Source organism: Rutilus rutilus (assembly GCF_951802725.1).
Source record: "Rutilus rutilus genome assembly, chromosome: 17".
NCBI lineage: Eukaryota > Metazoa > Chordata > Actinopteri > Cypriniformes > Leuciscidae > Rutilus > Rutilus rutilus.
In genome coordinates this window covers 5,593,836-5,621,573 of record NC_140230.1, presented here as the reverse complement: position 1 = coordinate 5,621,573, position 27,738 = coordinate 5,593,836, and the positions used below count along the sequence as shown (strand labels likewise).

General features: G+C 37.7%; 1 protein-coding gene across 2 annotated transcripts; it reads right to left on the bottom strand.

Annotated features, from left to right (window-relative positions):
• Positions 1-721: 721 nt before the first annotated feature.
• ttc29 (tetratricopeptide repeat domain 29) lies at positions 722-11,205 on the bottom strand (the record flags this gene model as incomplete). Of its 2 annotated transcripts, none has more annotated exons than XM_084386224.1 (10): positions 722-846; positions 961-1,189; positions 1,408-1,531; positions 4,576-4,667; positions 4,751-4,836; positions 5,086-5,298; positions 5,770-5,955; positions 9,212-9,387; positions 10,932-11,015; positions 11,112-11,205. In XM_084386224.1, coding segments are annotated over 10 exons (1,281 nt in total). In that variant the 3' UTR covers positions 722-844. The 2 variants fall into 2 exon arrangements, with proteins under 2 accessions (XP_084242350.1, XP_084242351.1); XM_084386225.1 differs by having other exon boundaries at positions 9,212-9,381; positions 11,112-11,200.
• Between the last annotated feature and the right edge of the window lie 16,533 nt (positions 11,206-27,738).

Genomic DNA, 27,738 nt, shown 5'->3' with positions numbered 1-27,738 from the left:
GTCTGGAGGAGAGAAGTTGGGTTCCTGCTAGGGACATTCTGGATCACTCCCTTATTGATGATTACAATCAATGGGTAAGTCCTCCTAGGGGGAGGGGTACTGCCACGGTTTATATATTCGCTGTCTCCTCTCTCGTCTTGTTGTTGAGTGTATGTGCGTGTGGGCGGAGCCGCTGATCACGGCTGCTGATCAGCTCACCAGCTGATCAGCGCACCCTATTTAGTCTCTCTGTTGTCACCTTGTCTTTGTCAGAGCGTTGTTGGATGTTCCCGTGTGTTCCTGCCTGTTTCCCGTGTGTTCCCGCCTGTCGCCAGTGCCTGTGTGTTCGTCGCCGTCCAGCACTTCAGTCACCCGCGCTACCTACTTCCTGGTTCCCGGTTACAGTTTCATCACCACCATCACCTTCATTCTTCATTGGAGGTCTGGGCTGTCCTCAGCGTCCCTGTGCTGACAAGTGCTTTTCATCCCTGGACATTATCCTTCACCACTCTCATCGTCTCCCACCTGCTCTCTTTAATCTTTGTACTTGCTACTGAATCATCTCCGTCATTTCTTTACAGTGTGACACATACACGTTTCAACAGAAATGACTTTAAAGTATATTTTAGTTTACCATAAATGATTGTCGTCAGTACATTCGTCAGTACACTTTACCCACAAACAATAGAAGTAATTATGATTATAATTATATTTTTTCAGTAATAAATACTATTTTTAAAAGTCTCTTGAAGTGTACTTCTTTAAAAGACAGATTGAAAACAGATAACAATTCTTTATTCAGCCTTCAAATAAACATTTCCCCTCCATCTTGTCTGTCCACTGCTCACCGTCGTCAATTCTTGCTCTCTGTTAAGAAAAGAAGAGTGTGAGTTTGTGCATTATCTGACACACGAAAGCAATTCAGAAACCTCCAATATGGCAAAGAATTCAGCTGAACCGTTCAGTTGACCGTCCACTCACATGATGAAGCAGCACTGAAGTTATCCTCTCTTCTCTCCTTCCAGCTGATGATTTTCCGGATGTTCTGGCGTCCAGGATTCTCCATGATCATGTGATACATCTGCATCATGCCGAGTGCACGGGCACTGCCCGCACACACCTGAGCCTTCTGCAGCCTGGGCACTGATGCCAGATTACATGCAATCTTATATGCACGTTCAAAATGTACACAAGCTCCATCATATTGCTTCTATGTAAACAAATAAGCACAGACACACACTTGTTATAAGAATACTAAGATCTCGACACACTACAAACACTTCTAATGTGCACAAAGGCCCTGTACATCTGTCTAGATAGGCAGCTAACTAGGTTTTAGAGCAGTGTTTATGACTTCTTAACTCATATGTAGATTTAAGCAATTGCAAAATTCTTAGTTGAAGTTATCAGGACAAGTTTCTGTCTTACTCTAGAGTTGAGGATGGTTCCTAGACACATGCAGGCTTTCTCAAGGTTTCTGTCCTGTTTGCTGTTTAGAGAAATCTCAGCAAACTTCTCCAAATATTCTGTTGCTTCTGTTAGTTTGCCTTCACTGGAACATACAAACACACTTAAGTCATAGAAAGAAAAGGGGGCCGATTAGTCATTGTAGATTTGTAGATATATACATTCAGCAAGCAAGAACATATAGCTGCAAGCAGCAATTATTAGGGTCCAAGTACCATTAACCGTTTTTAATTGACTAAATACCAGTGACTAACAAGTCAATCAATTAAACCCACGTATTTACATTCACCATGCAGTTACATACAGGTTTATCACTGTTTATCACTGTTATACTGCCACCTTCTGGCTAAAGTCCATTCCTTATATATACTAGCAGTCAAAAGCATAGGCACTTTCTCATTCTAAATTCTGCTTTCAATCCCTCCTCTGTTCCTTCTCTGCTAATGTCTCTACTGCTAAAATGACTTACTACCACAACAAAATGAACAATTCCTCTGATTCTCACATGCTTTTCAAAACCTTCTCCTCTCTTCTTAAACGTACAGTATGGAATTTTTCGTCGCTAGCCTCTTTGCAATAACAAAGGCGTAGTTTGATGACGCAACATTTGCTAAGAATTATGGATCTTGTCGTCAACGTCAAGCCGACCGATCTAATAATATTTATGGATGACTGAATACATCGATGCTTTTATCATGACTGTGATATGAAGCAGTTCGGGATTGCTAAGAGACAGCTATTAGCTCCACACGCGACGCAAGTCCCTCGGATATAAAAGGAATAAGGACATTTCATTCTACCGAACTACACGCGAGTGCAGAATTACAACTCACAGGTCAGTTTATTAGACAAATTAAACTTGTGAGGTAACGCAGCGCTGTTTCACTTAGTCTAACATTACACTAGCACACTAAACTGAATTTGAATGTGTTGAAATTTATGTGTTAGTTTGTCTGTATGAGACTAGCAGTAAGCTAGATCAACATTAGAATAACATACAGATCATATTCTAACATTTTATCATTGTTGAACTATATAACATTGATTAGTTTTATGTAAATGTGCTCACCTGTTTAATAAAGTACATGTAGAAGCGGTCGAAGTCTCGGACGTGGAGCTCTCGTTTATATAACGTTACTGTCTATGGGAGCTCTAGGCATCTCGAAAACACCGCGCTGATATTGATTCTCGTTTTAGTTCTCCTTTTTTTATCCAAAGTCTGCTTGCCATGGTCCATAAAGTTTGAACGAAACAACAACAGCGTGCAAATAGACATTGCGATGTTCAAGCAAATAGTTGTGACAATTGCACTTATAGTTTAGAGAATGTTAAGACTGTTATGAATAAAAAAATAAAATAAAAACAGCACTACCAGAACAATTCACTGGCCAGTTAAATCAGGCAAAAAAACTATTAGTTGCAAAGGCAAAAATTAGTAGTTAATAATATTTATTTAATTAAATATAATATGATGGACATTATTTTGGATAAGATGTTGACTGGGGCATGCACCAGTGAATCTGGATATAACACCTAACTACATGCGTGTCTGGACGAGGCACTCTCAACAAAATGGAGAAGTACATAATCAAATTCATGAATATTACATCATTTTAACACTATTAAAAATAAATACTGAGTTACTGAAACAATCGTTGTCAGAATACACTTGTCTGTTAACAATGAGTTGACAGTTTGAACGTTCTTGTTAACTTTTATTTATTTTGAAGATCAGAGGTGAATTGTTGCTTTCAGTACGGCTATAAAAGACACAAAAAATTATATTAAAACTCACACAGACGCTTTTAACATTAAATAAAGCATATAAACAGTAGCCTACCTGAGATTATCATACTTTCTGTTCTCCGCGATGTCGCAGAAATAGAAATCATTTCTAAAATAGAATCGTCGCGTGTTGCCGTCGCGGCTGGTTACGACAAAAATTCTGATTAACATGGAAAAGATACATTTTATCGCGCGTCGCGGTGTTGCGTGTATTTAGGACACGTTGGAAGGCCGGTTTTTCATTACATGGTTCAAGTGACACAATTCAGATTTTCATTCATATGTGGAACTAAATCTGATATGAATCGGACACATGCGTCTGGCATGTAATGATGGGTACAAACCAAAAGATAACGGGCTGATTTTGGGCCGATTTCCCCCCTTCCGACAATCCTAGCTATGTCCCGATTATCTTGATGGTTCAACAGATTATCTTATCAGATTTTCCCTTGGTGTGAGGTGTGTTAAGAGTGTCCGAACCTGCTCGGAAGAACGTCGGAGCCGCCCCGATCGCGAATTGTAAATAATCAACATGTTTAATATTTACGATCAGAAATCCTGATGTGTGGGGGGAACTCCGAGGACAAATGCTTAATCTGGAGTCTCGCAAGATTTCCTGTGTTCACAGTCGAGACTCTGGTTGAAAATCTGTTTGTATGTGGTGTGCTGTCTTTGTCACATCATGGCACACCACACACTATAGGAGCAAAACTTTTATAGGATTTTTGTCCTCATGTTTGTGGTCTATCACATTTTGAAAATCTTATAAGATGTAAAAAATCTTTTGGTGTGTACTCAGCATAAGCTCGGATATTCCTCTGTCAATGCGAGTCGTACATCATTGAAAAAGCAACGGTGGCGAAAAACACACTGGAGGACAAAGTCTCAACCCAATGTTTTGCTGACCTTTAAAGATGGTGCGGAAAGCAAAAGCTTGTATTATCATTTTATCTACATCCATTGCAAATCATGCCATTTTTACTTCCTTTTCAGCCTAAGCTTTTCCGGGTCGGTGCATCTACCTTGGGTTGTTGTATAGTGTAAATGCAGATATCAGAGTTGAGTTACTTTTAAAAGAAGATGTAAGCTGGTTAGTCAACTAATCGGAATTGGGCATCAAGACCTGCAGTGTAAATGAGGCCCGGTCATGAAATATAATCACAAAAGTCCACATATCTAATTGTCTGCTCTATCACATTCCTCATTTAGGAAGTTTCACATTATACCATTTACATTTCTGCATTCGACTTTTATCCACTGCAAATTTAATCCCATTCTATGTATACAGTACTTGCATTGTGCGACTGTGTATATACGACTATATATGAAAGTGTGTGCATCTACCTCTCCAGAGATTTGGCAATGGCTTCATATGCTCTTCCCAGGCTGTCTGTATTTTCAAGTGCTGTGGAGATCTCAATACACACGCTAAAAATCTGACACAAGCAACAAAAACCTCAAAGATCAAATAATTCAGAATGAACAAACAGAGTTTGTGAGTGCTGTAGTCTATACAGACCTGTTTAGCAGTCTTCTGGTCTCCTGCGCTCTGATAGGCCAGGCCCAGTCGATAGGCTGCCTCTCCTTCTGATCCTCGGTCTCCCGCTAGAAGTCAGCAGGAATCGAAACAAAGGGTGTGAGTGAGTCAACTGTGCTTTAAGGGACATGTGCTTTTATTGCTGGAGTTCTGAAGTGACTGTATTGTTGGTTGAAGTGGAAATTATTGCTGCTGCCCCAACGTTATTCTGGACTGCACAACTGGCCAAACTTTTGATATAAAACACGTCATTCTAATTTTATAAGGAATCACTAATTATGAACATTCAGAAGGAGGAGTGAAGTGGGTGTGCATACACTCTTTAGCCATCTCATAGGCCTTGTTGAACATTTTAATGGTGTCTGCATAGTGTTGGTCCTGAAGCAGTGTCTGTGCCAGCAGTGTATACACCCTCTGGAGCTCCTCACATGCGCGTGAGTGATGCTTGCGCCCGCTGGTGTCCTGCCATGCCCGGCCCATGGTCAGGTGGTAAAAGGCCTCATAATGCTCTCGTGCCGGCTCAAGCTGACCTGCAATACACATGCACAGCATTGCTACAGTTCATCAGTAAAGCATTTGAGAATCGTCAGTAATTTTTTTATGCCTAGCATTTCCTCTCTTTTTCTTCTGTTTGGGTGAATTTTTCTCTCCACAATCAAAAGTAAGACATAAGAAACTAGATAAATAGATAGAACTTGCACTTTGAATATTTTTTTTAAGTTTGCATTCTAAGGCCTTAAAAACGCCTTTGTCGTGTAAATGAACAGCCAGAAAGCATTAAAAGTTTTCTGTTTTCAGTTAAAAAACGGCCCCTAAATTAACAAGTAATGATTTTTGGACAATCACTTTCTTCTAGAGCTGCTGTACAGCCAAAACAATCTTTGTTGCATTAATTTCCTGTTATCACTGTAAAGCTGCTTTGAAACAAGCTGCATTGCAAAAAGCGCTATATAAATAAAGGTGACTTGACTGCCATATATTGAAGGACTGTTGTGTGTTACCCTTCTCTAAATACACTTGGCCCATGTGTAAGTTGGCCTCAGCCTCTCTTTTGCCAGAGTCCATTTTGAATTTGCGAGCTGAATGGAGGGCCAGCTGAAAGAAATGATGCTTCAGCCATTCGTCCTCCGGCTCAGTGAAAAACCTGGCCAAAAACAAGTGGTCCTCATACTCCTCTGCATACTGTCCTAGAGCAGGAAAGACAGAGATGCAGATGATTTCATAAAATATCCATCTTTTATAGGGGAAGAGAGCCAATGTACATTTACTGATTATATATATTTAGATATAAGCATGCTCAAGATGATATCTAGAATAGAATAGGCCTATATAAAGTAGGCCTACATCTGATTGAATAAGCCTTTAATGTAATTTATTACCCCTAAATCAAATGCCTCTTAAAAATTATGCATCACATTAATTTGTACATTAAAGGGGTCATATAATGGTACATGCACTTTTACAAGTTGATTGTACTGAAATGTGTGTTGGCAGTGCCTGTACACAACCATCATAAAATGATAAAAATCCATCCAGTGTTTTTTTTTAAATCTTCTTATATGTTTTCCCGTCTCAAATCAAGCCGTTCGACCGTGTGACGTCACACGGTCAGACGCTCCTCCCACGATTGTTGATTGACAGCAGCGTTTCAACACAGACCCGCCCTCGCTCGTGAGCGAGCTGTCAATCATAGTCCGCGCGTCATTGTTGATACGCTGGAGCACTGTCTATGAGCAGAATGGTGTCTAAGTGATTGTGGTGTTCTGTTCTTGGGTGTAATAAGGAACACAGCATCATTTTGATGTTCCTAAATCCGAACCGCTGAAGACGCAGTGGCTGAGTTTTGTTTTCGAAGGGAATATTCCCCACAATCAACGTCAATGCTTTCATGTTTGCGCGAATCATTTCTCACCAGACTGCTTTACAAACGAGGTCAGTATAAAGCTGGTTTTGCTAAGAAGCTGCTCCTGAAAAAAGGATCGGTACCAACTATTCGTGTTCCTGCTGCACCTCCAGAAGAAGAAGTGAGTGTAACGTTTTATTAACCTTTATATTAATCTTTATATTAATCTTTGCAAATCGCTTGCTGCACGCTTCACGATGAATGCGGCTGTTTACACTCAGGGTACATTACGGCATGTTTTCTATGTACGACGTTCTCAATATAATTCATAATCCCACATTTATAATGAACAACGCGTTATGGTTATTGTGTTATTGTGTTACAAACGGTGTACGCACAGAACAGAGGGGCGGGGTGAGCAAAGCTCATTATCATTTAAAGACACATGCTCTTAAATGGCGTGCTGAAAACAGAGCTGTTTTTGACCAGGTAAAATGAGTGTTTTCTTACAATACTAATGAGAATTTTTTATTAAAGTATATTACAAACTTTTAATTTAGACCCTAAAGAATCATATTAGCTTGTACAAAAATGGCATTATATGACCCCTTTAAATGAATTTCAGTGACTGAACTGAACTGATATTTTGATGTTTTGTTACTTCACTTCTTGACAGGAGAAAGATGGCTCCGGTGTGTGTGGCAGGTCGTCTACTCTCTGTGTTACATGTCATGTTTTTATTGTCTCCCTTGTCATTTAGTCCTGTTTGGGCCAACCGAAAACAGTGATTTGAGCAATGTTGACTTGGGTTCTCTCACTTCATATCGTTTGTTTGCTGCAAAGAATCTGGGTTTTATATTGGATAGTGGACTAAAATTTAACAAACAAATTAAGGCGAGACACGGCAGGCAAAAACATTGTTTGTTTTTTACTGGTCAATTTTGAGATTTTTGGATATTTGTCTTCAGTAACATGTCTTCTTTCAGACTTGTGTTGAAAAAAAGTCCGAAATACACATTTAGGTCTTTATTTTACCACACTTTGTCTGTTTGCGTCTGTAGATTTCTCATAAATTCAACAAAAGTTGGCGTTCTTAATCAACATGCTGCTCTGCGATCACTGTCTGCTCCCTGACATCACATGCACCACTGGAAAGCTCTCTCTCTCCTGTACAATGCTGTCAGATCCAAATATGGTCATTTCCTTTTTATCAGCAACCAATCGTGAAAGTAAAAGGCCTGAATACGCAATCTCATTGGCTGATGATAAAACTTTAAAGCCCGTTTTCTCAAAATGACTTTTCTCTCAAACTCCAAGTCCAAAATCTCCACTTCAGTAGCACCTATACACCAAACTTTCCAGTTATATTCTGAAGACATTTACAGAGGGATTTGTAGATATATTATTCCTAGCCTGATTTATGTAACATTTTATTCCAAAAAACATGGCGAAAATCATAGGATAACAAAAGTAGATATCCATAAATCCCTTTGTAATTTTTTCCCCATCTAATATGTAAACACAATAAAAAGTTATTTGTAACCTGGCTTTATCCAATACTCAAATTTCGTTGTTTTTTTTATATATATATATATATGCAAATTAGCGCATATTTAATTAGATATTGCCTAATTTTCTCATCTTAATGTAGGTAATCAACTGGGAAAGTTTCATGGTGAGATCTGCTAGTTAAAATTTTTACCCTATTCACCTGTTCGCCCTATTTGCCTTAATACAGTTGTCAGTTCCAGTTTTTACCACCTCCGGAGACTAGCGAAAGTTAGACCATTCCTAAGCAGGAATAGTTTTGAGATTGTAATTCATGCTTTTATTTCATCACGGCTTGATTACTGTAATTCGCTATATCAAGGGCTACCTGCTTCATCTATCCATCGGCTTCAACTGGTCCAAAATGCAGCTGCCCGTCTGCTTACAGGCATTCACAAACGGGATCACATCACGCCTACTTCACTGCACTGGCTACCTGTTCAGTATCGTATTGAATTTAAAGTCTTGTTGTTTGTGTATAAAGCATTAAACAATCTCGCTCCTCAATACCTTACTGAGTTGGTTATGGAACACAAACCAGTCATATTGCTCAGATCACAGACCAATTATCTGTTACGAGTACCCAGATCCAGATTGAAATGCAGGGGTGACAGAGCCATTGCGATAGCTGGCCCCAGGCTATGGAACAAATTGCCATTACACATCAAAACAGCGTCCACAGTGTCTGAGTTTAGAAGTCTTTTAAAAACCTATTTGTACTCTTGTGCGTTTAATGTCTTGTGAAAGTGATTTTAGTGATGTCTTGTGATTAAAATTTTTTGGAATGGATCTAGATATATCTTGTACAGCACTTTGGTCAACCAAGGTTTTATTTAAATGTGCTTTATAAATAAAGTAAACTTGAAACTTGAACAATCAAATCACATAATCAAAGAAACAGGCTCCATTTCAAAATATTGACAATAAATATAAATTCAGAATGACCACTCAAATATATGTTATGTTTGCAAAGATGTTTCCATTTTTTATTATTAAATTTAGAAATCTATATTACAAAACAGCAACAACTCAACCTAATGATCCGTAATTACCGGCTCTTTCTGCGGTCTCAGCCCGGATGAGGTGGTGTTGTATTGTCTGTAGTTTGTGTGGATGTTCCTCCGCTTCCTTCCAGCGCTGCAGAAGCGCAAACAGCTCCGCAAACGAGCGGTGAAAGCCCTCGCGCAGCACCACCACACACACATTCTGACGCAAAGGCTTCCTGAATCTCAAGAGATAGGCAGCAAACGTGAAATCATGAATGAATGTTTACAAAAAATGAGGGAAATTTACAAAAAATGTTTTATTGAAACTTGAAAGGTTGCAGGGTGGGTATAGCTTGAGAGAAGAATTAAACTTTAAAAAGCTTAAAATAAGAACAACTCTAAAAAGTATGTGCATCATGTTTTGTGGGGTGAGGTTGTGGAATGGTTTGGAGCAGGTGTTAAAACGTACAAACATTAAACAGTTTAAAAAGTTATATAAAAACACTTTATTAAAAGGATTGTGAGTGTGGGTTATAATAATACTGATTGCATTGGGATATATGAATATAGGGTGAAGGGTTGTTTGGTGCTAAATGTAAAAGTTTGGTTGGTGTTAAAAATTACGATATTTATAAAATTAGAGAGAGAGAGAGAGAGAGAGAGAGAGAGAGAGAGAGAGAGAGAGAGAGAGAGAGAGAGAGAGAGAGAGAACATACAGTTATGACGTGATAAATAGCCATAATTATGACTATGAAATAAAAGTCAAAATTATGACAAAAAGTCATAGCCTAATAATGACATACTAAGTCGAAATTATGACTTTCTATGTCATATGACTTTTTATGTCATAAGACTTTGTTAGGTTCCGACATTTTATGTAATCATTTAGACAATTTAATGTTATAATTATTACATTTTCAGTACTTTTTTATGTCTTAATTGTGAATACGTCTTAATTGTGAAATTGTGAATTGTCATAATTTCGACTTTTCGTCTCATAAATATAACTTAGTATGTCATAATTTCGATTTAATAAATTATTATAAAAAAAATGTATGTGGCGGAAATGGGCTTCTATAACACACATGACTTCTTACTTCATATCAGAAATAAGGTAAAGAAATATCTTTTAAACGCATTCACCGATTTTATCCAGCTAATCATTATTTACAAAAAATTTAAAAAAGATATCAATTTAAACTGTACTTTCTGAAATAATTATCACAGAATCACCTTGCATTTATTTTGGCATTGTACTTTTTCTGTTATACTGTGGTGTAAGGAACAGAACTTTATTAATTAATATATTCAGTGTTCAAACCCAGTCTCTCTCTTATGGGAAAATGCACTCTTTGGTTTCACGGATTAGCCTGAAGAAGATGAAAAATTATTTAATTTTATTAATTAACTTATACTTTTGACCAAATTATACATATATTGATAAATGCAAGTTTACCAATCAGAAACCCAATTTTATGAGTTTGTTGACTGAAGTAAGGCTGTATGTAAACAGTATTAGAGAGTATCTGAATAAGAAAGCTGTGAAGACTTTAAAAATCTGTGAGCTTTACAAAATATTTATTTGATATTTGTATAACTTACCCGAATGCAGCTTTATTCTGATGTTTATATTATTATCCCATGGCACCCTTTTCTTTTTCTTTTCTTTTTTATATTTTGTATTGTATGCATAAGGTTTAATACTTGTATTTGTACAAAATGTAGGCCTATGTTGTTTGAATAAAAAAAATTAAAAGATGAAGAAGAAAAAAGCATGACTTCTTACTGCGCAATCTCGTGCTCGGTGAGGATCTGTGTTTTCTCTTCAGCAGGATCGATGGGATTCTCCTTCATCCATTCCCGGAAGGACCTAAACTTAATAAAATAAAAAGTCTGCATCTCGTTGGAAGTCAAAACGTGTCAAGTCAGTGAAGTTTCTGAGTTTATAATCAGAGCTTAACGTTACTTGGATGTTGGTGTTTTCCTGTGTTTATGTGGATTATGAATGTCTGGGAGGAGAGGAGTCCTCGAGCCGCGAGCCACTGCTGAAGACATGCTGCGGGTTACTATTACACATGTGAAAACACGTTATAATTAAGTTACTTACATTCCGCTAATGGCAGTTAACAACAATTCTGTGACAACAAATTATTTAAATAGACACGAGTAAGTTCACTACGAAAAGTTAGCTCCGATTTACCTCTTTGTCAGATTTGTGACTTCTGTAGCTAACTTGTTAACGTTAAGATAAAGGAGTTCCGTTGCCATGGCGACCAAACTGACTACTTCCGCTCAACTGTCTGTCTATCATTTTTATTTTGTGAGGAAAAATTTAGGACTAAGCATAATTAGAACAATCTATTGACTTGCGCCGATTTTGTACGTTGTAGGTCTAGAAACCACAATGTACTTTATTATTCCCTGACATTGATTTCCAGGTTCATCATGAGCATAAGAATCCTGAAAATAATTATTTATTCTTCTTATTAAAATTACATAATACACTTAAATAATAACTAAATGTGAAATAATATAGCCTATAGTTCTAAAAAATTCCAGAAAAACACTAAATAAATGTTTACAAAAGATGGAATGATTTGTGGTCTTTTAAATGTAAGAGTAAACACATAATGTATAGGCTTCAGTATATTATTTCATAACCATAACCGGGCTCAACTTTGTATCCATAAATATTGAGACTTCTGTTTTTATAGATTAGAAGTGCACATTTATAGATTTCATGAGCCACATTAACAATTTTGGAACTTGCCCTGGCTAACGTTACCACACGGGGTCGCTGTATACTCAGTAATGCGTGTATGTTTATTCAACTTTTAATAATAAAAAAATATATATACATTTTTCGTCGTTGTTACTGTATGTCTCAGTAATATATCATTAATAGTGATAATGTATAATTATATTAATTAACATGCCATAGTAATTATATATTACTACATCCTCGCTGGCACCGGATGTATTTACTCTTGTGGCGCGCAGGAGACCGACTGGAATATTTACCTCAGAATTGACCTCATGTTTATTTCTGCTTATTCAGGTAGAGGGAGTACACAAACACACATATATGAATGATTAATAGTTAATAGTGTCATCATATATGTTTAAATTACTAGCCTACATACATATATGTTTTTTTTTTAATTAGTATTATAATGGTGCCATTAACAGGCTAATTGGCTTGCTAATTTTTGAGTCAACAAGACTAACAATTCTTGCTCTTAAGGTGGTGCCACCTAAAACGTGGTGTTATTAAGTTGGCTTGAGAAAGCCAACTTACTGATATTGTACTTAAACTTATTAAGTTGGCTTGAGAGAGCCAACATATTGAAATCCTATTTAAACTTATTATTATTATTATTATTATTATTATTCTGAGACTAAAATTTCTATATGAAACTCGTCCTAGAGCTTTAACTCTACGTACTCCAAACTCGGCTCAGACACTCAAACTTTTCTGACTAAGTGTGCTATCTATTTTCAGACTGATCGGACTTACGGTTTTCCTAAAAATGACGATCAAAACTCGGAAAAACTCCCATTGACTTAACATTGGGCATTCTAAAAAAATTCAAACTCACCAACCGACAAAAATTTAAATCTAAATCCCTTGAAAACTAATTCAAACTGCCATTCTATATATATTAGCCAATGAAACTCATTTAAACTAATAAACTCTAATCTCATACACTTATAAACTAATTAACTTAAATTTAATAACTAATTAACTAATAAACTCATGAATTCATAGACTTATGAACTCTTAAACTCATAAATTAATAAATTCTGAACTCTAAACTCATTTAAACTTATAAACTCTAAACTCAAAAACTTGTACACTTATAAACTCTAAAAAAAATAATAAATAAAAACTCCATAGTAACCATCTGTGACAACTACCAACCACCTAGTAACACCATATCAAACGCCCTGAATACCATAGCAACCACCCAGAACACCCTAGCAACCGCCTAGCAACCACCCAGAACACCCTAGCAACCACCCAAAATACCTTAGAACACCCTAGCAACACCATAGCAACCACTCAGAACACCCTAGCAACCACCCAAAATACCTTAGAACACCCTAGCAACACCATAGCAACCACTCAGAACACCCTAGCAACTGCCTAACAACCACCCAGAACACCCTAGCAACCACCCAAAATACCTTAGAACACCCTAGCAACACCATAGCAACCACCCAGAACACCCTAGCAACCACCCAAAATACCTTAGAACACCATAGCAACACCATAGCAACCACTCAGAACACCCTAGCAACCACCCAAAATACCTTAGGACACCCTAGCAACACCATAGCAACCACTCAGAACACCCTAGCAACTGCCTAACAACCACCCAGAACACCCTAGCAACCACCCAAAATACCTTAGAACACCCTAGCAACACCATAGCAACCACTCAGAAAACCGTAGCAACTGCCTAACAACCACCCAGAACACACTAGCAACCACCCAAAATACCTTAGAACACCCTAGCAACACCATAGCAACCACTCAGAACACCCTAGCAACCACCCAAAATACCTTAGAACACCCTAGCTACACCATAGCAACCACCCAGAACACCCTAGCAACCACCCAAAATACCTTAGAACACCCTAGCAACACCATAGCAACCACCCAGAACACCCTAGCAACCACCCAAAATACCTTAGGACACCCTAGCAACACCATAGCAACCACTCAGAACACCGTAGCAACTGCCTAACAACCACCCAGAACACTCTAGCAACCACCCAAAATACCCTAGCAACTGCCTAGCAACCACCCAGACCACCCTAGCAACCACCCAAAACAGCCTAGCAACCACCCAGAACACCCTAGCAACCACCCAAAACACCCTAGCAACCGCCTAGCAACCACCCAAAAGACCCTAGCAACCACCCAAAATATCTTAGCAACCACCCAAAACACCCTAGCAACCACCCATAACACCCTAGCAACTGCCTAGCAACCACCCAGAACACCCTAGTAACCACCCAAAATACCCTAGCAACCACCCAAAAGACCCTAGCAACCACCCAAAACACCCTAGCAACCGCCTAGCAACCACCCAAAAGACCCTAGCAACCGCCTAGCAACCACCCAAAAGACCCTAGCAACCACCAAAAATATCCTAGCAACCACCCAGAACACCCTAGCAACCACCTAGCAACCGCCTAGCAACCACACAAAAGACCCTAGCAACCGCCTAGCAACCACACAAAAGACCCTGGCAACCGCCTAGCAACCACCCAAAACAGCCTAGCAACCACCCAAAACAGCCTAGCAACCACCCAAAATACCCTAGCAACCGCCTAGCAACCACCCAGAACACCCTAGAAACCACCTAGCAACACAATAGCAACCACCCAGAACACCCTAGCAACCGCCTAGCAACCACCCAGAATACCCTAGCAACACCATAGCAACCGCCTAGCAACCAACCAGAATACCCTAGCAACCACCTAGCAACACAATAGCAACCACCCATAATACCCTAGCAACTGCCTAGCAACAACATAGCAACGACCCAGAACACCCTAGCAACAGCCTAGCAACTTTTTAACTTTAAACTACTTGAAACTTTAAACTGCTTTAAACTTCAAACTAATTTAAATTTTAAACTACTTTGAACTTCAAACTACTTTAAACGTCGAAGTACTTTAAACTTCAAACTACTTACAACTACTTTAAACTTAAAACTACTTTAAACTTAAAACTACTTTAAACTTAAAACTACTTTAAACTTTAAACTACTTTAAACTTTAAACTAAATTAAATTTCAAACTTCTTTAAACTTTAAACTAAATTAAACTTCAAACTACTTTAATCTTCAAACTACTTTAAACTTCAAACTTTCCGGTCCAAACTTTCTCAAGCCAACTTAAAGTTTGTCTCGACGAACTTTTTAATCTAGTTATTATTATTATTATTATTCTTCTGAGACTAAAAATGTCTATATGTAACTCCTCCTAGAGCTTTAACTCTACATACTCCAAACTCGGCTCAGACACTCAAACTTTTCTGACTAAGTGTGCTATCTATTTTCAGACTGATCGGACTTACGGTTTTCCTAAAAATGACGATCAAAACTCGAAAAAACTCATTCAAAAACTCCCATTGACTTACATTGGGGAGTTCTAAAAAATTCAAACCGACAAAAATTTAAATCTAAACACCTTGAAGACTAAACCAAACTGCCGTTCTATATACTATATGAGCCATTGAGACTCATTTAAACAAATAAACTCATCCATCTATCTACTTCAAACTACTTTAAACTTTAAACTATCTATCTATCTCTTTTTAACTAATCCATCTTTCTTTCTAACTTATCCATCTTTCTTTCTAATTAATCTATCTTTCTTTCTAACTAATCCATCTTTCTTTCTTTCTTTCTTTCTTTCTTTCTTTCTAATCTATCTATCTTTCTTTCTAACTTATTCATCTTTCTTTCTCTCTAATTAATCTATCTTTCTCTCTAACTAATCCATCTTTCTTTCTTTCTTTCTTTCTTTCTTTCTTTCTTTCTTTCTTTCTTTCTTTCTTTCTAACTAACTAACTAATATTTCCTTCATTCTTTCTAACTAATCTATCTTTCTTTCTTTCTTTCTTTCTTTCTTTCTTTCTTTCTTTCTTTCTTTCTAACTACTCTCTTTCTTTCTTTCTTTCTTTCTAACTAATCTTTCTTTCTAACCTTTTTATCTTTCTAACCTATCTTTCTTTCTTTCTTTCTAACTAATCTTTCCTTCATTCTTTTCTAACTGATCTTTCTTTCTTTCTTTCTTTCTTTCTTACTACTCTTTTTCTTTCTCTTTCTTTCTTTCTTTCTTTCTTTCTTTCTTTCTTTCTTTCTAACTTATCCATCTTTCTTTCTTTCTAATTAATCTATCTTTCTTTCTAACTAATCCATCTTTCTTTCTTTTGTTCTTTCTTTCTTTCTTTCTTTCTTTCTTTCTTTCTTTCTAACTTATCCATCTTTCTTTCTTTCTAATTAATCTATCTTTCTTTCTAACTAATCCATCTTTCTTTCTTTTGTTCTTTCTTTCTTTCTTTCTTTCTTTCTTTCTTTCTTTCTTTCTTTCTAACCTTTTTATCTTTCTAACCTATCTTTCTTTCTTTCTTACTAATCTTTCCTTCATTCTTTCTAACTACCGGTAATCTTTCTCTTTATTTCTTTTTCTTACTTTCTTTCTTAATCACCACCCAGAACTCCCTAGCAACCGCCTAGCAACCATCCAGAACACCCTAGCATCCAACCAGAATACTCTAGCAACCACCTAGCAACACCCTAGCAACCACCCAAAATACCTTAGCAACTGCTTAGCAACACTAATACTAATTACTACTTAATTTAAATTTGTGTGTGTGTTAGTGAGTGTGTCTGTGTGTGTGTGTGTGCAAGTGAGTGAGTGTGTCTGAATGTGTGTGTGGATCAAGAAAGACAAAATCAAGTAATTATGCTTAAAAAATTATTTTATTTAGTTAATGCCCATTTGGATCGCACTTAGTCTGGAACCTCACCCGTAAGTAAGTCAAACTGGAGTAAAAAGCTCCAGAATTACTCACTCTTAGGATCACTGGAACACACAAGCCTTTCCACCACGTCAAGGTGGCGATCCATGGAAAAGGACATTCACTCTCCATCCATTCCTTATCTAACAAACAAACAAACACAGTCTATATGTAACACATTCACACACACATGCACACAAGAAGTAGACAATGTGAACAGTTTTGTAGTATACATTTATTTGTATTAGTATTTTTTTCTTGAAATAAAGATGTTATCTTACAGCAGGGTTGAATGTGTGATGCAGATTAGTGATAATATATTTGATGTTTCTACTCTAAAACACAATACACAGGATCATGATAGCTGTAATATGTCTGTAGAACTCCTGCTCTGACGCTTGAGTGTGCGCCGCTTATGAACACAGGATCTAGAAGAGTGTTTTTTTCTGTTGTCCCGGTGCTGATTAGCTGTGTGTATCCTTTATCTTCAAACAAATTCAGAATAGGTTTGTTGCAACGAGAAAGCTGATCTTCATTGAAGTCGCCACAGACGATTAGAGGCCTCAAATCGATTATCTCCAGAGATGTCAAGAGGGCGTTCAGGTGTGCCAAAAACTCTGCCAAATTATAACTTGGTGGTCTGTAGATTACAGCGAGAAGTGCTTGTTTGGGGGCTTCTATCTTCAAAACCAAATATTCCAAGTCAGTAACATTCTGTATATACATCAGAGGAGAAACTTGAAAGTTGTTTTTAACATAAATGGCTACTCCACCACCATTCTTGTTTGCCAAATGTGCATAGTTTGTGTAGGATGCATGCCTGTTGCGTTTGTACATGGAGTATCCATCCAGATGTAGATGTGCAGGAACAGCTGAGCCTGACAGGTGTGTTTCAGTGAGGCACAGAACATCAGCCAAGAGAAGCTCATGGTGGCATTTTAAATCCTCCATATGACACTCCAGTCCCTCTGTGTTATGATGAATGATTTTTAGAGATGAATTCAGGTTGGAATTCTGTACAATATGTAGGATGGGCTGAATACTGTCAAAATCGGCTTTTGGCATGTTCTCCAAGGAGTCACTTATTTCTGGATTACAGAAGACTTTCTTTTCATCAAAGTCATTAATGTGCAGTCCACTGAGTGATGTTGTTCTGCTGAGTGCAACGTATGCCATGCCTGATTCGAATATGTGCTTCAGAGATACAACAGCGCGATCAGTCGTCATTCCTTGCACTTTATGGATGGTACATGCGAAAGCAAGCTTCATGGGAAATTGTCTTCGAATTGTTCCTTTTCTTTTCAGTGGTTCCTCTGACCTCTCAATATAGACAATGTTGTCATCTCCATCAGGTGCTTTGTTGCGATGTTTTTGTCCAGCAGTCACATTATCTAAATGAAGACCAATTAATTGAACCAATCCATCTCGGGTCTGAGTTGTTATTTTTGCAACCTTGCCAAAAGTGCCATTAACCAGTCCATCTTCCACATCAATATTTCTGGTTAGCATCACTCGTGCACCAATAGCAATCTGTAGTGTGTCAATAAGGTCACGATTGTCTCCTTTAAATGGTGCCGCTTGTCTTTTCATTTCTCCTGTTCTGGGATCTTTTTTGTAATCATGTGCATTTATGGTAATGACATTTGAAAAGCGGGAGGATATGGCTTCACTGTTGTGATTGTCTACTTCTTTATTGGTTGCATAGATGTGCAATGCATCAGCTGGACAATCTTCAGGGGAGGATCTTATGACGGTTTCTAACATGCACCTGTCTGCATCAGTTAGCTTCTCGTGCTTCTTTTTTACTCTCAGTCTGTTGAGCAGCTCAGCATATGCAAGATCATCTCTCTGTCTCATGATCTGTGTCATAGTTATCATTTGAAAATGATCTGCCCAGAAGTCCAGCACATGGTCCTCATACACACAGAGTGGTTTTGCTCTTCCCACAGGTGGTAATTGATAATAATCTCCCACAGCTAATACAGATAAGCCACCAAAAGGTTTCTGGTTTCCTTTAATCTGTTGCAGTCTCCAGTTTACATAGGCAAACAACTGTTTTGACACCATTGATATTTCGTCAATAATTAAAATGTGTGCATTAGAAAGGTCTGCCCTGATTTCATCCAAGCTGTTTCCCAGGCCTTGGTATGGAGGCTTCAAGCTTCTCGGGAGTTTCAGAAGACAGTGCAGTGTTTTTCCTGAGATGTTAAAGGCTGCGGTTCCTGTGAATGCTGTTAAAAGAACGGTTGGCTTGGAAATGTCAGTATGCTCTCGTATGCATGGAAGCCTGCGCAAAATCTTGGTTGCTTCTGCATAAATAGATTTGATAACGTGTGATTTACCAACTCCTGCTCCTCCATTCAAAAAATACAGAAATTGTTGTGGGTTTTCACCAGAGACACATCTTTTGCACCAGTCTCGGACTGCATAAAATATGGAAGCTTGTGTTTGATTCAAGCTTTGGTACATTTTGCGAATCTGTGCATGATTTTGTTGGGTAGCTTCCACAAGTGGCATAGCTGTGTTACTGACAGAGGTAGATGCTGTGTATTCAGGAATATCTTCCTGCTCGTTCACATCATTAGGATCAGTGGGTTCACGTTCCGATATGCTCTCCAAACGGATCAGTTCATTTGCTGGAGCCAATGTAGTCCATGCATCTTCAACTGGACCATTCTGTTCAAAATCCTCAATTGCCTTTTCAATAGCCTCGTTATGTTTTTCATATTTCTCACGGTTTTCGTTTACAATATTGCACACACGCTGCAGCTCATCAGTTCCTGGTAGTTTTACAGAAGCAAATGCAAAAAATGATTCGTATGTCTGGAATCTGGCCGACTTCAGCTGCTCATCTGAGCGATATGGCAAGTAAAGTTTTAGAAAAGTTCCATAGAATTTTTCTGGGTTTTTCTGCTGTGAGAAACGGGCAAATCTGATGACAGCAGGTTTTCCCCTCGTTCTTTTCTGTATGTGTCCCAAGTTTTTTTGAAGTGGCAAAACATTTTTACCTTTTTTCTGTCCTGCATAAACAATGCGATATTCACTTGCAAATTCAGCCATGCACATGTTCTCAAATTCAGGTCTGTTAGGTCTGGCTTTGTACTTTTCTGGCAATCCTGTCATCCACACATTCTCTATGTCATCATCCATGGTCTGCAAGCAGCTCATCGGTAAACTCATCTTTACAGCGTTGTCATCAGTAGGTATGAATATGACAGCACGTGATGATGATTTTAATTTCAGACTGCATGTGCGAGCGACTGCCTCCTGAGCACTGACTTCTCTGTTCTTTGAATAGGCATTCATGACCTGCTTCATGCACTCACGCTCAGACAGGTTATCATGGCTCGAGTCTTTTATCACTTTCTTAAGGTAATCACTCATCTCATGCTCAGCTTTTGAAATGTACGAGACAATATACATGATGCAGCTGTAGGGGTTCAGAATGAACTGTATGTCCATGTTTGCATCCCAGGCTCTTAACAACATTGGATTATAGCCATTAACCCAGCAGTCCTGTGGTCGTCTCTCCATGAATATTGAACTTGATGTAGAAATAGTATCAATATGTTTCTCGTACTCTTCATAAGTCATGTTTGCTTTATGAAGAAGCTGTGTAATGGTATCAAAACTCTGAGTTGAGTCATTCAGTAGATCCCACACCTTCTGTAGCTGTTCTTTTGCGAAACTGGCATAATTTCTTTCCTCTGCTTCATTACCTTCATCAGACTGATCTGCAGGAGGAGGCCTGGGGCGTGATATCATGGTTCTTTTAATGGGTGGTTTAGGAAATCCAAACCGGCAGTGCTTCTTGTTTTTTCTACAGGATTTTGAGTGGTTACGACTGTGCATCTGTACTTCACTTACAATTTTATGTAGTTCTGGGTCTTTGTCTGGGTTTGGTAATTTGCATGAAATGTATTTATCAATGAAATCACACACATCCTGATCTTGATCTTTTTCAAACTCTGGAGCATCTTTAACCCAAAATAAGCAGTGAATGTGCGGAGAGCCACGTAGCTGGAACTCTACTCTGTAAAAAAAGTCAATTACCTCACCGATAGGTCGAGCAGGTGAATTGATCAAATCTCTCATCAAGGCTTCAACTCGCTTTTCAAAAATTCTCATAGCTGTCACAGGGTTACTTCTGAGGATTTCACATTTTTCGGACCAGTCTAATTCAGCAAAGTTCACAGTTTCACCTTGTTGTGCTTTAATAGCATTAATCACATCAGGCCATCTCATCTCAGCAGCACTAAACGTACAGAAAAATGTAGGAGTGCCCAGCTGTCTTAGCATAGCAAACAAATCACGGAGAGATTTCTCCCAGTATGCTGGAGTCCCTCTTAATGGTTGCATGAATCGTGTGGCTTCCTTATTTATTATAAGCTTTTCTAACTCCTGTTTGTCCTGCAGCATTGAACAGTTTATTCTGCGTCCATCACGGGTCATGGGTTTTCCTTTTCGTAGTTGGATAGACATACTTGATGTAGCCATGTTTATTTCAGTTACAAACTGCGCAAAGAAGATATAGTTGGTATCCTTCGCACAACGATTGTCAATAGAGAATAGTCTAGAGTTAAAGTATCTGCTGGGGGAAACATGTTTTGCTCTACCAGGCTCATCAAATGTGTTCGTGCCATCTGGAAACTGCACTGGAAACGCCATAGACTCAAGTTTAGGAATTTTGAAAGTGTTTACAGGAGTGTTTCTCTCTGCTGGGGCAATGCAAAATATCCCATCATCATAAGACAACAGCTGCTGGCCGAGATCTGGGGGCTGAAGACATGTGTCCAAGGCAAGGCCTCTCGATTGCTCTTCTGCGCTGTCATAATTTGCATCATTGTGTTCATTATCATTGCTCTGTTCTTCAGTGTTCTCACTTTGTCTACTGTTCTCAATATCCATTTCCTCATCAGGAGCATTGATGTCATTTGCACACTCTTCATGCTCATTAAACATTTCTTCTTCAGAAGCATTGATGTCATTTGCACACTCTTCATGCTCATTAAACATTTCTTCTTCAGAGAGTTCTGCATTAATGAAGATATCTTTATATTCTGAATGTATGTTTTTTAGCTTTCTTAAAGCAGACAAAACCTTTTGCATGTTCAAAGTCTGAAACTGATAGTGACCTTGGTAACACAGACGTCTTTTGAGTTTAACTGTAAGCAGTTGTGATTCACTTCTTGGTCTGGGTAAAGAATTCACTGTTGTTTCTACTTCTGATGCAACAGAAATCACGGCACCTTTAATAGCTCTTTGCTGGCCTTTCGGTAGTGTAACAATCTTAGCAAAAGGAATGTACTTTGCAATAACGTGTCTTTCAAGAACATTCAAATCGCAGAGTTCTGGAGGAATGGGAGCAAACTGAAGTTTATTGGCTAAAGCAATGTCTGGCATCAGACCTCTCAATAGTGTGTTATGGCAGCAGTGACAGATCCACTCTGTTTTCCTGTTCTCCAAGGCACATTGATCAGGGCAGTCGGAGCAGACGTGAACATAGTTTCCAGTCAGGCAAACTGAAGCAACTGTTGGATTCTTCTGATAGCGCTCACGATCACATGATTTTACTTGATTTGAGAAGAGCGCCCTGGCACAGCATGTGCAGACATAAGTTGGCCCCTGTTTTATAACGTCTCTGAAAACATTTAAGGCTCTTAACACAGTCGGATCTTGTACTACGTCAGGCTGGTTATTTTGTAGCATGTCTCTCTGCTGGCGCATCAGATTCATGTTTTTGTATTTGTGCTGTATGTTTTGTGCACACTGTACTGTGTGAAGTGCCTTGAGTGCAGATATTTTGTTTTTAGATTTGAATAAATTATATTCTTTCTGACGAGCCCTAAAATGTGCATCACTGTGATACCGTTGTTTAAAGTTGTTCTTCCTTTTTTCATAGAAGTTAGGATCATTTTTGCATCGGTTTGTGTAATGGTCTATTTGCCTTTGCCTAAAAATTGGATCCTTTACATATCTATCAACAAGGTATTGCCTATGCTGCTCCTTATATTTAACATTGTTCCTATAATTTCTCAATATATAATTCTTCTGTTTCTCCCTGAATTGTGCATCATTCCTGTAATTTTTAATTATATAATTCTTCTGTTTCTCCCTGAATTGTGCATCATTCCTGTAATTTTTAATTATATAATTCTTTTGTTTCTCCCTGAATTGTGCATCATTCCTGTAATTTTTAATTATATAATTCTTTTGTTTCTCCCTGAATTGTGCATCATTCCTGTAATTTTTAATTATATAATTCTTTTGTTTCTCCCTGAATTGTTCAATATTTCTGTACTTGTTTATTACATAAGCCTTTTTTTGCTCTCTGTATTCATTAATATTCTTATAATTGTTTTTCATTGCTTGTTTGTGTTCTTCTCTGTAAATCATACTATTCCAATACTTGTTCTTCATGGCTTGGTTATGTCTTTGCCTGTATTCACTACTTTTTTTATAATCATAGACTTTACGTACAGCCTGTTTTTTGTCATAAACACCTTGCCTCTGAACCATTTCTTTGTTCCTTTTATGATAATAAGCCTTTCGTTCCCGAGTCTTGTTCAGTTTTTCTGTCTGCTTAATTGTTGATTGTGAATATTGTTGATTAGGAGACGACAACGATAATTGATCCTGTGGCAGCATGCCATGAGAAAGTTCACTGAATGACACATTTTTATTACTGTCTTGATTCTGAGTGACAGAAGTTATAACGTCCATTTTATCTTGACAAAGCAAGTGGGCTTGATCATTAATTGATGTGGCTCCATTTACAGTAGTCTCAGATGGTTGTTGAACCGGCTCTTGGACACACTGTTGTGAGATATCAGCAGACCTGCATTGCTCATTGTTTGACAGAGCTTCGTTCTCAAAAGAGGTGGATGGTTGCACATCACGTTCAAGCTCACAGCAGTTCAGGGAGACTTCAGTACGTACACTGCTTTCAGTTATCCGGTTAATGAACGATACAGGTAGCAGATCAAATTGTTGCTGGTCTCTCATATCGAAACACCATTGAAACAATAGCATCAGCCTCTCGATCATGTCTTCTAAACGGAAGAAGGTCAACATCACGGCTGTACCTGTGCTTTCATCTTCCTCAGGCATTCCATATGCTGATCTGCAGTGAGAATCAAAATAACCAAACCTCCCTGAGCGATCTCTGAATACGGCGATACATGTGGTTCCACACAGCAGCAACGCGTCACTCACATCAGCTCGGAGACATTGCAGAGTATTCTCTAGGTTTTCATACTCGCCAAGGGCAGGTGAATCTTTCAGAAATCCAACTCTCTGAGGATGTTTCAGGATGTTGTAGCAGTTTGAGTTGGTCTTAACTGTGTTTGGCAGCTCATCAAAGTTTAAAAAATTTGCCACAAATTGCCATTTGCTCTGCAGTGTTCGTTTGACACTAGTGTAAACTGCATTACCTCTCTGTAAAATACGGTCTAAATCGAAACTGCGCAACTCATTACATTCATTATGGACAGCTAGGAACATTAAGGCATTGCAAGTACACTGACGGCCTCTGGAGTAAAGCTTGTACCTAGAATCGCTTTGACAGTGGGATGCTGTAACAGACAGAACATAATATGCGTTTTCATCATTCATTTCTGATACAGAGTTGGTAGCGCTACTGGTGCCTAGGTTTTTGCGCTGTTTCTGAGATTGACTCCTCTTTCCTTTTCTTGGCATGGTGATGTTTGAGCACTGGCAATCAAGCAAATATGTTTTAGGAGTGGATAAAAATGTTTATATTTACTGATACTTGAAGTAGAACACAAAGATAATGCCTTTTATGTAACTTGATACACAAAAAGGTTATACAAAAAGACAACAATTAATTAAATAATGTGAAGGTGATTAAACAATTAGTTGATATTCCGACATCAATTCCGACAATTTTCTCTCTCTGTATCTAAAAATATTAGACTGTTGCATAAGGTCACACAAAATGTGTCGCTTGTGAAATCAATCATACAATATAGATAAATGCTACAAGACCGAACTTACTGAACAGAAACAGGACTTAATGATAAGAGCCAATTAATAAGTTAATTTTTGCAAAAGTTAAATACCTTATAAATAACACTATAGAAACTTAACACTATGTAATCTTTAAAATCAAACAAATGACTGTGTTTTTATGATGTTTATTTTCCAATGTAGTCCTCGGATCAGTGATGGCGATCAAGAAGGCAGCAGAGCAGACTGGAGCTGTAGCTGGTCCTTCTTTCAGGCTTTCTGTCACTGCAAATAAATTTGGTCTGGTTTTTGGGTTTGGTTATTGGGTTCAAAGTTTGGGTTTGGTTATTTGGTTCCAAGTTTGGGTTTGGTTATTTGGTTCCAAGTTTGGGGTTGGTTATTTGGTTCCAAGTTTGGGTTTTTTGGTTCAAAAGTCTGGGTTTTTTGGTTCAAAAGTTTGGGTTTTTTGGTTCCAAGTTTGGGTTTCTGGCTCTTTTTTTTTTAGGTGCGTTAGCAAGCTGCTTATGTGCGTTTGTTTTGTTTTGCATGGGCAGATTGCAGAGAGGTTGCGTTTGGGTGCAAGCAAGCAAGCAAGCAGAGCAGCGGCGTTTGTAATGAAAGGCCATTTATTTTATCAGTTTGTGAAGAAAAAGTGGAGAATGGCAAAGGTTTAAGCAAATAAGCATGATAAAGGTTTGAGTGAAAATAGATATAAAGGTATTGATAGGATAGGACAGGATAGACAACACACACAAACACAAGAAGAAAAAAACAAGTTAGTTACATTCTGAACACAAACATGCCTAGTACAAGAATAATTGAATCATTAAATGTAGGCTAAATAAGAACTGTACTACATTGCCATCATATTAATCATGAATTGTGTTTAAGTGCTACCTAGTATTTCTATTCTCTTTGCTTAATCCAGCCTTAAGGGTTAATTCTTGAAAAAAAAATATTTTCTTTTTTTTTATCTTAATCATCATTCCTAACTTTTCCTTACTTTCACTATAAAGATATTGCAAAAAACACCATGTATTAAATCTGAAATGTTAAACAATGTAACTTACCTAGATGGACAAGATGTCCAATCTACTTTAGACAACAACAGAAAAGACAAAGTAGATTTGTTCACAGCTCGAACAAAGCCTGCAAGATCACATTTAACAAAAAAGTTGACATTGTTATATATTGTCCTTCAAGATATATTATGTCCATCCAATAATAATGCATTAACAGTGCAATGCAGTTATTTTCTTTCTACCAATCAAGTTTTCAACCTAATTAAGTAAAATCAAATACATGCAGTGGAAATGGGCAAACAAATTGCCGTAACATTATTCTAGCACTTACAAGGTGAGCTTCACCAGAGAGAGCGAGTTGGACAGGAACACAGCCTGGATTATCAGCTATGCACTAAAATAGAAAAAATTTTAAAAATGAACTGATTATATGCATTTATTTGTCCGTTAAACTGATGTAAAATGACAGAAGAAAAGATTAGGCTTAAACAATATATGATCCTGTGGCCCCTCTGGTGGACACTACTATTACAGCCTTCAACTCTGCATCAGAAATTAATGAAACTAAGCATGTTTCCCAGAATTACTCTATACATCAATCAAGGAAAAATAATTAATACTAATAGATAAATTATAGTTATAGCCCTAAACTATTCCTTTACCTTTTAACTCAGATTATTGGCTTTGGCCACCAAACAGTAGTAGTACATGGTACCAAACATCATACAATCAAAACATTTGAATGACTCCAAATAAAATGTAACATGAAACAAAAAATGTATGTACACACACACACCTGTCATACAATGATGATGGCTCTTAAAAGAGCCTTTAGTTGCACTTATATGGCTTATGTTTTTTTCTTTTTCTCTGCAGCAGCACAGCCTGGATGTCGGCTGCTGTTCAGAGAAAAAAAAAAAAAGGAAGAAAAAGAAAGTATTACCATAAAGATGAAATAATCACGAAAAATCATCTAAAATATATAATATTACATTGGTGTGTGAGAATTTGTAAAGTGTTTATCAAAAATAATACTTACATAGCTAAGGAATGCAATGTAAGGGCAAATAAAAAGGTTGAAAATGACCTGTTTTCAGAAGTGTAAAAGGAAGAAGAAAACATCAATGTGCAGATGAATTATATATATTATAAAGAAAAATATTTTCTAGGGTATTTAGGATTATCTAAGGATTTAGATTATCAGTCATAATGTCTAAACCATTCGAGGTAGACTGACCACGAGCTATGAGGTTGTGAAACTAATGTTTTTGCTCCTGTAGAAGCTATTAGTTCGAATGAAATCAACCTTGTTTTAAGAAAAACATGTTTTATCCGCGATCTTATGGGGGGAAACTACACTACCCACAATCCTAAGCGGAGCAGCAACGTCTCTGATTAGTCCAACTCGCTGTTACCATAGAAACGTTTACCTTACTGGCGAACGGCTAGAGCGAGCTTGATATTTTGATACTTTCAGAGAATGTTTTGCCGCCTTGGCCGTTTTAAAAACGTTTTGTTGGCTTGGTCCCAGACTTAAAACTCTCTATAAAATCAATTTGTGGGTCACTGTTTAGCTCTATAACAACAATGGCAGGCTTAACGACTTCACGAACCGCAACTACCACAATGTTAACAGAGTAAATAAAGTTAATAAAAGGCTGATTTGATGTTGACTTGACTGACATGACAGCTGTTTCGGTGGTTGCCTAGCAACATAAACGAAGCTCACAGCACGTTCTGTGTGATCGGGGCCTAACTTTTAACTATCAATATGGACGGCCCTCCACCATTCATTATTCATACGTAATGAGATATGAATGTTTGTAGGTTGGTTAGGTATTAGATTTAAAATTTAAAAAGATAAATTTCCTCAGAGGATAAGGGGCTTTTTGGCCGGTTGCTTTTAACAGCAACGAGTAATGCTCATAATCAGGCTAAAATGGGTGTATTTTTAAAACAATAAAATAAATTAATTCACCACTATTTTTATTACGCATTTTAAAAGACAATTGTGAGATATTTATCAAATTCCAAACGCTTACCTGACGGAAGATGACAGCTGT